General features: G+C 37.3%; 1 protein-coding gene across 2 annotated transcripts in view; it reads left to right on the top strand.

Moving 5' to 3' along the window:
* LOC107692977 (protein Jade-1-like) overlaps positions 1-15,208 on the top strand; it is a 66,858-nt gene that overhangs the window by 24,703 nt on the left and 26,947 nt on the right. For both annotated transcript variants that reach the window (XM_016492206.1, XM_016492207.1), the window contains exons 2-7: positions 984-1,047; positions 4,025-4,110; positions 4,791-4,948; positions 7,322-7,494; positions 9,446-9,657; positions 10,227-10,394. In XM_016492206.1, the coding sequence (XP_016347692.1) occupies positions 984-1,047; positions 4,025-4,110; positions 4,791-4,948; positions 7,322-7,494; positions 9,446-9,657; positions 10,227-10,394 (861 nt within the window). The remainder of the gene's footprint in view (positions 1-983; positions 1,048-4,024; positions 4,111-4,790; positions 4,949-7,321; positions 7,495-9,445; positions 9,658-10,226; positions 10,395-15,208) is intronic.

Genomic DNA, 15,208 nt, shown 5'->3' on the forward strand with positions numbered 1-15,208 from the left:
ATCAGAATGCAGCGCGCCTAAATGGAGCACGAGAACAGAACAGACCGGGCGGGCATACAAACGTAACGCCAGGTTCACACACTCCGTCTGTGGTGCGTATTTTGTCCGCGCCCATGTTAACGGATCAGAGCATTCACACTGCATGTGATTGCGCTCCGGCAGTGTGCTCCAGGAGCGGTGCGTCTGCAGCAGTCATGCTACGATCGTTTCCGCCCGGAGTCTATAGGCCCGGGTATACTTCACTTTCCGCGTTCCGTTCCGTCTCAAGCACAGCCGCGTCCGCACAGCTTTCAAAGTATACTCAACCGCGGATGAGTGCGGATGGACGAGCTCGACACAGGCGCAAGTCTATTTGTGCTGTATGCACTGAATTAAAGTGACAGCGCATTATTCGCTGTAAAAATTAACATGGATTGACACGGAAATGTAGTAATTACACCATAAATGCATATAATTAAAGTAGGGATGCACCGATACTGGTATCGGTATCGGGCCCGATACTGGTTTCCTGTACTCGTACTCGTTAAAATGCCCCGATACCAAACGCCGATACCACACAGCATGTGAATCGCGATAGTTTTTTTTGTCCATATCGCACAGCCCTAATCCATAGTGATACATGCCTACAAACAAGCACGGCAAACTTTTTTTTTTTTTTTTTTAATTGGAATCACAATATTTATCAGGAATATTGCAGTTAGATTATTTCCCCAAATCACCCCGATGTGGAGTGAAGGCAGCGGATCCGTCAGCAGCATCGTCGAATGGGGTTTTCACTCTCGTGTAAAGTGTAGATTGGGTTGAGAGGCAACAGGAAGAGACCCGCATAAAAGGGAAAAGCCCCGTTTTATGGCCACATGAAGTGTTTCCTCTACCATCTTTGACACATTTCCACCAGCACACTTACTTTCACACTGCTTTCTGCATGCGTTTCTGCCAGCTTTTCAGAGTCTGCTAATTGTTCATCCCTTCTTTGCCGACAGATGGAGAGTGAGATGAAGAGGAGGAAATACTCCACCAGCAGCAACGACTCTGACACCACCGACAGTGAGTGATAAACACAGACACACGGCTTCTCACCACTGGATAAAATCTTTTTAGATCAGGATGAAGTCTAAAAAAAGTAGTAAACAGTGAGAATATGGAGCTCATTCTCAAGGAAATATGGACAAGAAGATGAAATGAGATCTCTATAACAGTATTGCAGATACTTAACATAAAATGCATATAAATATCAGCTGTCACTATGTATCTGCCAATAATATGTCTTAGTAAGATGATATTTAATGCTTAGTTTGATGATCAAAACATATAATGCAATGCAATCAAATGATGATTGACAGATGAACAAATAAACGTTCCTCAAAACCCTGGTTATCATATTTGAGACTCACTGATTTTTCTAAAAAGTGATTCATGGAGAATCAAATAAATCTGGGTTTCTTTAGTCTAGTAAGTGTTCATCTTCAAAAATTACTAACGGAGATATTCTTACGTTTACTTGATAAAACTTGAAGCAGGTGGACTTTTGCACAGTTATATGGAAAAAGCATGAAACTATCAATCAGAAGGCATGTAGTAGATTGTGTGCAACAGGTTTATTAGCAAATTTTTTATAATTTGAGACCTTTGAGATGTGCTTATCAAATATGAGACAGTAGGCTTTATAGGGTTAATGCAACAATTAATCAACAGCTTACAATTCTGTGCAAACTGACACACAATACACACACAATACAATTTAATGAGCTTCACTGAATTATAGGTCAAAAATACCTGTTTAAATGAAATCTTAATTTTTAAACTTTGGTGTTGTGGTGTATATAGGTAGACTCTTGAGATGCTCACAGAAACCTCTCCTGACTCGTTCTGTTCAGAGACTGAGAAACAAAATAATTGCAACACCGTAAATAATGTAAGCGGCATTAACACATACAGTTTCATGTTATTTAACGACATTTAATTTTATATGCTGAGCCTGGTAATCCCAGGAGAGCACCTAGATATGTAATTGTACATTTAAATGCTGACAACTAACTAAACACTATCGTAACTGTTTAGGCGAACGTTATCGCTCGTAAACGACATCATAATGGTATTCTTGATAATCAATAACTTACCTTCATAGTCACAAACTCATTTTTAAAACGCTTATAATATTTTAATGCATTTATTATTTCTCAACTTGTGCAGCTGTGCAGTGAAATTCACTTTTGATTCATGAAGATGACATGAAAAAATGTCCCAAAAATGTGTCTCCTGGCGGAAAACAGACTTTTAAGATGAAAATGACATGAAATTCTCATTATAACCAGTAGATGGCAGCAGCGGATCACTCATTAACTCATCAACTCACTTGTTTTTTCACCTCTTGCTTTTGGATTTATTATAAACTGACTATAATTTAAATTTTTTATTTAAAAAAAAAAATAGTTTTACAATAACAAAACCGTGGTACAGGTGTCTCATGGCAGTATATACAGTCATCCGTCATATATCCATCATACAGTCATACAATGGTAGTTCAAGAGTCGAGTGAAAGGCAGTAGTACCAATCTAAACAAGAATCAAGAAATAAAGACAATCATAAACTGACTATTATAACAAATTTTTGTACTGTTACTGTACTGAAGTATAAAGTAAAGCAAGTGCAGGAAGTCACAAAGTCTCACGTCATTTAAAAAATAAATAAATAAAATAAGCCCAGACACCAACAGCCTAGATAGGGTTAATTATTTAAATACGTAACTAGTTAACTACAGATTAAATAAAGTAATTATCAATGGCATAACAATTAAATAATAATGCATGAATTATTTTGAAACATTAAGATTTAATAAAAAAAAAGTTTTATCTATACCTGTAGAAGCTGCTAAATATATTCAGCCAACAGACTTGTTGCTGCTGTAGTTTTGTTAATTTATTTTGCATCACTTAATGCACAGTTCGATTTTGACATCGGTTTGTCTGGTGGTTCTTTCCGTCCGTTGCTACAGTTATCAGTCAATAATAGCAATGACTCGCAGAACAATTTAGCAGATCGTTTGTCATTCCTGAAACTGTATACATAGACGCTTGGTCCTCTTAGACAAACAAAACTTTTCTTCAAACTGTGACTGGATTATGTAGAGAAACCGAGCGAAGGGCGCTCCCCTGATAGCACAGTTGATTTTAACAGTTGACTGTAAATGACTGAGCTGGCTTATCTAAAACCAGGAAGCAACCGTGCATAAAGTCGATTATACTATCAGATGTTTATTTAGGATTGTCTAAGGTTTTTTTTTCCACCCCCAAATTTTGCCCACATCGTTTGCTTCCATTCCAGACCCATAAATAAAGTCATACAGGTTTGGAAGAGCATGAGGACGAGTAAAAGTTTACCTATAGCTATGTTTCCATCCACTTATTTTTATGCGCATTTTGGATTATCGCATAAAAAAAAACGCTGGATGGGAACGCCAAGATGCGCACAAACTTATGCGCACAACTGAGTAGGATAAACTTTTTATCCGATAAGAAAAAAATGTGCATAAACTAAGATGGAAACACACCGAATAAATTCCACCATGCGCATTGAACAAGTCATGTGACATTGCGCTATGAGACGGGATTGACTAGTAGCGCTCCGATCTCGTTCACAGCATCTATATGTTGTTTTGGTCGTTCTGAAATGCCTGAGCAAAGTCTGTCGTCAAAGTATTTCTGTATAATTACTGTCTCACACGACTGCGTTCCCAAACAGCAGCATCCACCTCTAAAAGCAATGACCGCATTACATCTGCTCTCTCTGAAGCGCAAGTAAATTATTACATATGAAAATTATTATATTCAGTGGCTTCTTCTAGTTTTCTTAGAGATATTTAGTGGCAGTTTATCAGGAAGTGACGATTTTGTTCTCTTTGACTCGTTGGATGGAAACGATGCTTTATTCGCATATGTTTTATGCAATATTCCAGTTTTGCGCATAAGTTAAATTCGCATCTTTGGATGGAAACATAGCTTATGAGCCTTCAATCTCTTGCAGGTCATGTGACCACCTGGTCACGGTCTTCAAAGAACACCGGGATCAGCAGCACATGGGTACGCCATGAGCAGAAGAAACCGTCTGAGGTGAGAAATATGGTTTCATAGGGCTGGGTTTGGACACAGATTTCACCATTCGATTCCATTATCCTTCACAAGCTTGCGATTCTATTCGATTCGGTTATTTTTGGAAATATATCAGGTACAGGACATGGCAAATTTTCTCAAGGAAAAAAATAATGCTGGTAAAATATACCTGAGAGTCAATAATATGGAAGGTTGAAATTTGCTGATTTAATACAACGTTAAGGAAAGTTATCCTTGTTGGTAAATGTGTCTCCTTCGCCTTGTGGTGGCTTGTGCTTCCAATGGGAATCGGATATATGTGTTTAGCTGTAGGTCAGATGTCTAGATATTAAATATGTGTCTGATTTAAAACCACGTTTGGACTGCACTTTTCACAAACCGCTGGATAAACTCACATAACACCCTATGTTTTTTCTTGGCAAGTCACCCACTTGAAAAAATTTTAACATTTTACAATTTAACTTTTAAAAGCAGTTGTTTGTAAGTTGGACTTCTTTGATGAGATCTTAATGTTTCATACTGTGTGTTCATACATATTTGAGTGTTTTTGCATTTTGGCACAAAAATTGCGTTCGAAGACATAGCAAACTCTTGCGTTCATGCCTCTGTGCCAGTGAAAATGTCACCAGGGCGAGAAGGGCTTTTTCATGTTGAATGTTGCCAATGTTCTGTTCTTTCAGGTGTTTCGGACCGATTTTATTACAGCCATGAAGTTGCCTGATTCGGCACAACTGAGCCCAGAGGAGTTTTATTTCCTCTCCGACCCCTGGAGGCAGGAATGGGAGAAGGGTGTTCAGGTGCCAGCCAATGTGGAACCGATTCCCGAGCCTGTAGTTCGGTGAGAGTCACAGGCTTGCTCTTGATTTATGTGTTACGTGTTTCCCAAATAGAAATGCATTGAGAAAAAATGCCTTTTTCCGATGTCAGAATGAATTTGCATGCAGTGTTGCACCATAATATGTCTCTGACGTGAGCAACTCTTGCTTGGACAGTAGGGGTGTAAGGGTTCAAGTTTCTCACGGTATGTATTGTGGTTTTGGGGTCACGGTTTCGATACGGTTCTGTATTCGGTGGGGGAGAGTGTGTTAATACCTTGATGTTTTGCGCATAAGTTAAATTCGCATCTTTGGATGGAAACATAGCTTATGAGCCTTCAATCTCTTGCAGGTCATGTGACCACCTGGTCACGGTCTTCAAAGAACACCGGGATCAGCAGCACATGGGTACGCCATGAGCAGAAGAAACCGTCTGAGGTGAGAAATATGGTTTCATAGGGCTGGGTTTGGACACAGATTTCACCATTCGATTCCATTATCCTTCACAAGCTTGCGATTCTATTCGATTCGGTTATTTTTGGAAATATATCAGGTACAGGACATGGCAAATTTTCTCAAGGAAAAAAATAATGCTGGTAAAATATACCTGAGAGTCAATAATATGGAAGGTTGAAATTTGCTGATTTAATACAACGTTAAGGAAAGTTATCCTTGTTGGTAAATGTGTCTCCTTCGCCTTGTGGTGGCTTGTGCTTCCAATGGGAATCGGATATATGTGTTTAGCTGTAGGTCAGATGTCTAGATATTAAATATGTGTCTGATTTAAAACCACGTTTGGACTGCACTTTTCACAAACCGCTGGATAAACTCACATAACACCCTATGTTTTTTCTTGGCAAGTCACCCACTTGAAAAAATTTTAACATTTTACAATTTAACTTTTAAAAGCAGTTGTTTGTAAGTTGGACTTCTTTGATGAGATCTTAATGTTTCATACTGTGTGTTCATACATATTTGAGTGTTTTTGCATTTTGGCACAAAAATTGCGTTCGAAGACATAGCAAACTCTTGCGTTCATGCCTCTGTGCCAGTGAAAATGTCACCAGGGCGAGAAGGGCTTTTTCATGTTGAATGTTGCCAATGTTCTGTTCTTTCAGGTGTTTCGGACCGATTTTATTACAGCCATGAAGTTGCCTGATTCGGCACAACTGAGCCCAGAGGAGTTTTATTTCCTCTCCGACCCCTGGAGGCAGGAATGGGAGAAGGGTGTTCAGGTGCCAGCCAATGTGGAACCGATTCCCGAGCCTGTAGTTCGGTGAGAGTCACAGGCTTGCTCTTGATTTATGTGTTACGTGTTTCCCAAATAGAAATGCATTGAGAAAAAATGCCTTTTTCCGATGTCAGAATGAATTTGCATGCAGTGTTGCACCATAATATGTCTCTGTGACGTGAGCAACTCTTGCTTGGACAGTAGGGGTGTAAGGGTTCAAGTTTCTCACGGTATGTATTGTGGTTTTGGGGTCACGGTTTCGATACGGTTCTGTATTCGGTGGGGGAGAGTGTGTTAATACCTTGATGTGGTATTAGAAATATTAGGAATACTTTACTATTTGTGACCCTGGACCACAAAACCTGTCATAAGGGTCGAAATTGAGATTTATACATCATCTGAAAGCTGAATAAATAATCTTTCCATTGATGTATGGTTTGTTAGGATAGGACAATATTTGGTCGAGATGCAACTATTTGAAAATCTGGAATCTGAGGGTGCAAAAAAATCTAAATATTGAGAAAATCATCTTTAAATTTGTCCAAATGAAGTTCTTAGCAATGCATATTACTAATCAAAAATTAAGTTTTGATATATTTAGGTTTAGGTAGGAAATTTACTAAATATCTTCATGGAACATGATCTTTACTTATATATCCTAATGATTTTTGGCATAAAAGAAAAATCAATAATTTTGGCCCATACAATGTATTGTTGGCTATTGCTCCAAATATACCCCAGCGACTTAATCTGCTTTTGTGCTCCAGGGTCACATTTGCTAACAAATACTTGAACCGATTGCCTTAACTTAAAAAAATGAATAAATTACTAAATAAACATTTGAACTAAAATAGCTAACTAGAATGAAACACCCCTATTGTACAAGAACAGCTGCTCAAGATACATATGCTCTCTTATATGTCTAAAGTTGAAGGAAAATTAAATTTCTCAGTGCACGATCCATATTAATGTGTTGTTATTGTTAAACTCGTTTAAACTCGCCACATTCACATCTGGATCTCTCAGTATTTCACTCAGCATCAAGGATCAATTATCAACATTATGTGACAAATCCTGTCCGTTGAGCTTCACTTGAAGCTGAAACATTCCTTTGAATATTGATGCATGAGTTTTGTGGTCATTCAAGCGTGCTATTTTTTCCCAGGATGCTTCCGGAGGTCAATCGAATCCCATTCTTTTCACCGATCCAAACCAGGGGCCAGTCAGAGTTTGGCTTCGGAGAGTCACATGGTCTCCCTGAGCCGTTGAGCTGTTACGATCTGGATGATCTGGATGTGACCTGGCTTGAACTGGTTAATACTGAATTCAGACAACTAGGTAAGATTTATCAACTATCTGAATCATGTTTCTCTTAAGGTTGTTATTGTAAACAGGCCAATAAAAGAGATATCATTGAGTAATCATTGAGATACTATTATAGTTTTTATTAATATTTAAAATAAGTTTTTATTTTTGCATTTTCTGTTTTTAGTTTAATTTTAGGTAAAGTGGTAACATATGGAATAAAAAATAAAAAAAGTAAGAGAAAAACTTTTTTTCTCGCAATTCTGAATTGCGAGATATAATTCGCAATTGCCAGAAATAAAATCAGAATTGTGAGATATACTTTTAATTTTTTCAACTTAGAAGGGCATGTGCTCCTTGAGAAATAAATAAGCGTAAAGCCCTGATTTAGTTGTAATTTGTATCATGTTTGAGCAGAAGTTCACAGGTTCAAGTCTGGGCTATGATATGTCACGATTTCATCCATCTTCTCTTGTTCATCTTTGCTGTGCCAAAGTAGGGCCCTATGAAATCCTTTTTAGTTTTTTTCCAATTTTTGTATTTTTATTTTTTCATTTTTTTCCATTTGAATTTTTCTGGATTCCATTTTTTTTTAAATTTTAATTTTTAATGGTTAATTAAAATTTAATGAATTAAAAAGCATGTCTAATTAATTGAAATCATAAAACTACAAGTTAACAGTACTTTATTAAAAGTTTAACAAAAATCACATTTTTATGGACCTATGAAATACATTTTATTTTCTCTCAAATTCTGTTAAAAAATTTTTTTAAACAAATTCTGTGTTTTCCATTTCAATTTTATTCTGCCATTTTAATGGTTTAAATTTGAATAAACCCCTTTTCTTTTCTCAGAATTTTTTTGTGTACTTTAATTTTTCTGGAAATCAAATGATGGCAAACAAAATTAAATTAAACAAAATGTAATTAAATTAAACAAACCCTTTAATTTTTTTGTCAAACAAAGTGCTGCACAGCAGAGGTTTACTGTTAAAATTGATTAAAACATGGAAGAAAATTAGTGTGATTATTCCTTAAAAATAAAGTTTTAATAATTTTAGTAGTAGTAGCATTTTAAAACACAGAAGAACATTTGTGTGATTATTCCATAAAAATAACGTTTTAATAATGATTTTATTAGGCGGGGGAATTGGTTCTAGAGGGGGGTTGTTTGCAGAACTTCGCGCACTGGATGAGAAGCGGCATTATAATGCATTATAATTGTACCAAATCCTTGTAGAAACAGTACTAATAGCATTAGTTAGATGCCAGATATATGATGTACTTTTTTAGCTATGACTCTGGATAATTGATTTTTTGAATGGAGATCACGGTTCTCCCACGATTCAGAAAACAATACATTAGACAACCAAACAAAATAATATGTAATCTAATTTACTTGAGGTTCCGACAAAATGTTTTATTTAATATTATAAATGAGTCTATTTATAAATCCTTATAAATTCAAATTAATTCATTATGTAAAGAATCATTTGAAATAAATGAATGAAGACTTTTTGAACAAATCTCTTGAATGAATGATTTCAGACATCAAATACATTTGAACAGTCAATGGAAAAATATATATAAATACACAAACATGCATGTATATATTTAAAAAATATTTACATGTATTTTTATATTCATATATAACTTGTATATAAATATTAATATTTTATATATAAACAAAACATTTTTCTTAAATGTATACATGTATGTGTGTGTATTTATATATACATAATTAATGTACACAGTACACGCACATATATTATGTAAACAAAAACTTTTATTTTGGATGCGATTAATCGTTTGACAGCGCTAATATTTTTGTCACAATTTCTTCAAGTTAAACTGAACTTTTATTTTGATGGGTTGCCGTGAAGAGTTTTATTTGTGTGTTTGTTTTCCACATCGCGGATATCATAGGGCCCTACTAATGTGGCAGAAACCCATAAACACAAGGCGGTTTCTTTTGCGTGTCGCAGCACTTCCAGAGCTGGACGAGCTCACCATGGAGCAGGTTGTTGTGGAGCTGGAGAACAGGTGTCAGCAGAACATGCAGCAGGCCATCGAGACCGAGGAGGGTCTGGGTATCGAATACGACGAGGACGTGGTTTGTGACGTGTGCCGCTCACCTGAGGGGGAGGATGGCAACGAAATGGTCTTCTGTGACAAGTGCAACGTTTGTGTGCATCAGGTATTTAATCCAAAAACAATCCAGATTATATTGAGGTCTGAGCGCTGTAATGAATCGCAGTTTACTCCAGTAAACAACGCACTGATTCAAATGATCCGGTCGGAGCGAGTCTCCAGTAAACAACTCACTGATTCAAATGATCCGGTTAGAGCGAGTCTCTCAGTAAACAACTCACTGATTCAAATGATCCGGTCGGAGCGAGTCTCCAGTAAACAACTCGCTGATTCAAATGATCCGGTCGGAGCGAGTCTCCAGTAAACAACGCGCTGATTCAAATGATCCGGTCGGAGCGAGTCTCTTTTTTTCTATATGAAATGTCTTAACTTCTATCTTAAGAACATTTTTGTGAGTCCGGTCCCTCGTTTTCAGCTTTTTGGGATGTGTTGTCTCTTAAGATTATGACATTCACTTGCTTCACATAATAAAATAAGCTTTTAATTTAAATTCCATTCATTGAAATTTAAACCCCAATGAAAGTATCAACAGAAACTGATCATTTTGATGACGTAACAGTGCTGATTTGTGGATTGGTTGTGTTGACGGAAAGCATGTTTTTGTTCCTCCTGCAGGCGTGTTACGGGATCTTGAAGGTGCCGCAGGGTAACTGGCTGTGCCGAATCTGTGCCCTCGGAGTGCAGCCCAAATGTCTGCTTTGTCCCAGGAGAGGAGGAGCTCTGAAACCCACGCGCAGTGGAACCAAGTGGGTCCACGTCAGCTGTGCCTTATGGATCCCCGAGGTATCGGCTGAAGTCAGTCTGGGAATAGCAGTTATAAGTAGTGTTCAGTTTAATAGTGCACCGAAATACCAGCTTTCGAAAAAATTTCGGTTTGTAGAGACAATGGCTGAAAATCCAGGATTCAAGTATGAGCAAAAACTGCAACATTTTGGCTCACTTCTTTACAGAGTTTAACATGAAAAGGCAGAGTGCATGTGAAATCATTCAGTTGTAATCATATATATAATATATCTGCTGATATATAGATAGATAGCTATCTGCTGCTGAGAATGGCGCCGTTGTATGTGGCACGCCGTCTGCTGCTTTCTTTCTCATTTTTAAATTTTATGATTTTATATTTATCCTTTCTAATCACTGACTGTAATATGCTGCTGGTTTATGACCGCCAATCACTGCTAAATATTCGCATGGCTATAGACTCCGCCAAGAGTGACATTGGTGCGCCTGACCGATTTCCCCTGCCTGGCCTTTCATATCTCCCTGCTCACCTTTGTTGGCATCCCGCCGGTTTTCCATGGAGGCGGCGGCGGCGTCGGAGGAAGCGCGGCAAGCGGGGTGGAGCTGCTGTTTGGCTGAGGTCTCTTGCACGGTCACTGTCTGTGTGTGTTGGTCCCATGCCGGCCTACGAACGCGCCCTTTGGTGTCCTGCGAGCGCATCTTATCGGTGGCTTCGACCTGTTGTTCCACGCTTTTCGTCTGTGCCATCACATCATCTCTCATGTATGTGTGTGTGTATGTGTATGTATATATGTGTATGTATATATGTGTATGTGTATATATATGTATATATGTATATATGTATGTATATATATGTGTATATGTATATATATATATATATGTGTGTATGTGTATATGTATATATATATGTATGTATATATGTATATTAGTGTTTTGTTTTTTTAGGATATATATATATATGATATGATATAACATTGCAATGTAAACGCTGGCTGTTAATAGCTTGCGTTTGAGACACATGCGCCTGCTCTAATGTGTGATGAGGCACACGTTTAAAAGGACAGTGTGCATGTTTGTGCTGTCGACTATGGACAGCATGATTACAGACTCGCTTGCATTTGCTTTTCCTAATTTTCCTAATATTTTTCCGAATCAGAATCTAATTGTATTACATAACTCAAATAGCTCAAAATGTAGCTCATATCTTACTAACGAGGAGCATTTTGTGTTTTTGAACAGATCGCACACATGCACCTGTCATTATACAGACACTGAAAGACATCACACATACTGTATATAATCAGACATATTACGAGCTCGTTGCATCTCTAGATGTGTTTTAGGCAAATTCAGGCACGTGGTCACTCATTATAAATAGGGCTGGGCGATATGGCCAAAAAAAAAATCATATCTCAGTTTTTTTTTTTTTGCTGAATTGCGATATACAGTAGTATCTCTGTATTTTCTGCGTTTTTCCATTTTGGATTATAAATATATATCAGGGCTCGCAAAATTTCAAAATCCCTGGTAGCCCTTCGGGCAGGTACTCTTCAGATTTTGGTAGCCTGAAAATTAATTTAACTAGCCCAAAAAAAAAAATACCTTTTTTTTTTTTATTAACTAGGCAAACAGAGGTATAGACCAATATGGGAACAAGTGGAAACGGGTACAATTTATGGAATAAGAGAAAAAATGTATTGTTGTGCCTTTGGATGTCAGAATCAGAATGCAAATTATTTTTATATAATACTGTCGTCAAAGACGCCATTTGAAGCTAAACGCAGATGTTTAAACTGACAAACTAAAGCAAATTTAAACAATAGGTCTACATAATATTCACATATGCAGTTCATAGGGAACATATTGTGTTAGCCCTACAGTTACGGTATGAAATGGACTACTATTTAAAGCTATAACATTTACCTATTTTATCTCACAATTCTGACTTTTTTCTTGCAAATGCAAGTTTATATCTCCTAGTTCTGACTTTTTTTTTTTATAAGAAAAAAAGCTAAAAGTGTGGGATATAAACTCATGATTCTGAGCCGAGGGGAAAAGAGAGAGAATGACGCGTTGATTTTTCTTATCAGAATCGTATGATATAACCTCGGAATTGTGAGAAAAAAGTCAGAATTTGGAAATATAAACTCAAAATTACTTTTTTAAAATTCTTTTATGCCATGGCTTCCGTAGACTGCTACTTTAAAACTGTCATTTTCTGCCACCAGATAGACTCCGCCCACAAAAAAAAGTCATCACTGTTTGCAAACACCAAATTGGTCTATATATCCACCTTTTCCCTGAGGAACCTAGATTCTAACTTCCATTAGGATGCTCTCGTGTTCAGGTCTCCTCCATGTTAAAATGGGGTAAAAAGATCGACTGATGCAATTAAACTGAAACTTTTTTAGTATAACTAAATATAAAAATGTGTTATTACTGTTGTTGGCTGCCACAGTAACAGCAATAAGCTCAAGGAATTCCTGTAAAGTGCTTGTTTTGCGCACCAGCAAATCTGTCATGTCCGGCGCTGTATGCCTTCCGTAAACGATGACAAGAGAAACGAGCATGGCTTGCGCCGCCTAAGTTAAAATACTGTGTGTGAAATAATAAAATAATGTGTGCTCTTATCATTTTGTGGACAAAATCCCCCAAAAAGACGGCCATGGCGACACTGTAAAGTGGTGAAACTATGACGTTGTGTGCGTTTTAAAAGCATTTTCATAGCTTTAACGTTATATTATCAGCTCTGAAAATGTTAATTTGACTAGAAACACTCGAGACCGGAAATGTAAAGCATACACAGGATAAGAAGGTAAACAAGGAGGGCGGAGCTAATGCTAAACTATGGCAACAAACGAGGGGTAACCACGGAAACAAACATTGTAACAAATGCAACGAGGGAAACGGGAACTAAACACAGGAAGGAAACATAGAAACAAAAGGTTACAGAAAACACTAAAAGTCCTATAAACAAGATAGCAGAACGCAAGACTGGGATCGTGACAATATTAAAGGCAGTGAAATCGAATATAGTGAAAGTAACCATGTAGGCTATGCTATGCAGAATGTTCTGCGGTAACACATTTATTTCCTGTAGATATAATATACTCCAGCATGTTTTTTCAGAAGAAATGCAAGCTGATATACGCTCTCCGTGCCGCAGTGCATGTATCCAAATAATCCAAATCAAATTCATTGGTTATTATTTCAATTATCGATTTTGATTATTTGTTCAGACGTAGTTGAGTTGAAATGAACTTTTGAATGAGTTTTAATGATTGCCTGATTAAAAAATGCAATAAAGCAGTAAAAGCGCAAAGGAAATCCGGCCCCAAACGCTACAGAACTCGTTCACACTTATTCATCAGCAAGACGCTTTGCTTTTGACAGAGGAAACTTGTAATTAGCATGCAATAATGGATGAATTCTAATTGAAATATTTCCTCAGCGCTCTTTATGTCTCGTCGCGTGATTAAAAGGAAAGCTTTTCAGCCGGAAATTTGAACTTGTTCGGTCAGGTGGAGGGCAAGATGTGTTTGTAAAGGAGCGCCCTGTGTCACGTGCAGAAGGCTGCTGAATGTTTCAGTCAAAGGAGGACAAAAGCAGAAGTGACGGGAAGAGAAGGATTCAAAGAGGGAATTTTGAAAAGCCTGGTCAAAATGGGTATTTCAATAACGCTTACAGAAGCTGAAGAGTGAGGCGGTAACAATGGCAGAATGACAGGGATGTAGAGAGCCACAAAAGCGAGTGAAAAGGCTCACAGAAATCTGATGAATAAACTGAGCCGAGCACACGAGCTGCTGCTGAGCGACGTCTTCCAGACGCTGTGAATTCAGTGCTACACCACCCCCGTTCCCTTCGATTTCATCTACAACACTTTAGGGCGAAATACTGTACCGTATGAGGTTTGCGTCACAATGCCAAACAACTCCTTGACAAGCTTCGTGAGACTCGCCATGCAGCTCAGATTTGAAAGTGGCGCTCATTGTGCATCTTGCATCTTCAGATTAAACCAGTGAAATCACAAAATACAATGGAACCCGATGCAACTACATTTATTCAGTAATAATTTACATTTATTCTTACACTGTAAAAAAAAAAAAGGTGCAGTAAGACTTCTGAGTCGTCTCAACAATAGTTTTTTAGTTCTTTTCAGGAAAGATACTTTGTTTAGCCAACATACATTTATTTGTTCATGCAATGCTGATTGAAAAATGTTTGTCACAGCAACTGAAGCAACAATTACTGTTGTTGAGGTAATTAATTTTTTTCTGTTTCCTAAATGAAAAAAAACAAATGTGTAAAAAGTCACCACGTTATCATTTTAATGTTTATTTACAAATGACAAACTGGGAAATGTTGGATAGCTTGGTCTGAGTGTTGAGCTCTTTACATCACAGCACAACAAATAACTAACAATAATGACAAAACTAGGGTTGCAAAGGGGTGGAAAATTTCCGGTAAATTTCCGTAAACTTTCCAAAAATCCCTGGAATATTGCAAAAAAAAAACTTTCTGGAGTATTTCCGAAATTTACTGGAAAATTTCCACCTTTTTGCAACCCTAGACAAAACCAAACAAAAAAAAGTTTAAATGAAGTCAGCAAACAGCAAAACAATAATCCTATAACAGTAACTGCATAATTTATTTATGCTGCCTGCAGTGCATGCTGGGAACTCTCACAAAGCCTTAACATTTCAGAAATATGAAATTCTTTGTTCAGACAACTGTGTTTGATTAGCTGGGACAACATTTGGGGTAATTCAAATGGTTTTTATGAAGTTTCAAGAAAATACTCAAAAGGTTTCGTAAATTGGAAAATATGCAGTAGCATTTTTTTTTACAGTGTAGGG

Source organism: Sinocyclocheilus anshuiensis, unplaced genomic scaffold, assembly GCF_001515605.1.
Source record: "Sinocyclocheilus anshuiensis isolate Anshui unplaced genomic scaffold, SAMN03320099.WGS_v1.1 scaffold658, whole genome shotgun sequence".
NCBI lineage: Eukaryota > Metazoa > Chordata > Actinopteri > Cypriniformes > Cyprinidae > Sinocyclocheilus > Sinocyclocheilus anshuiensis.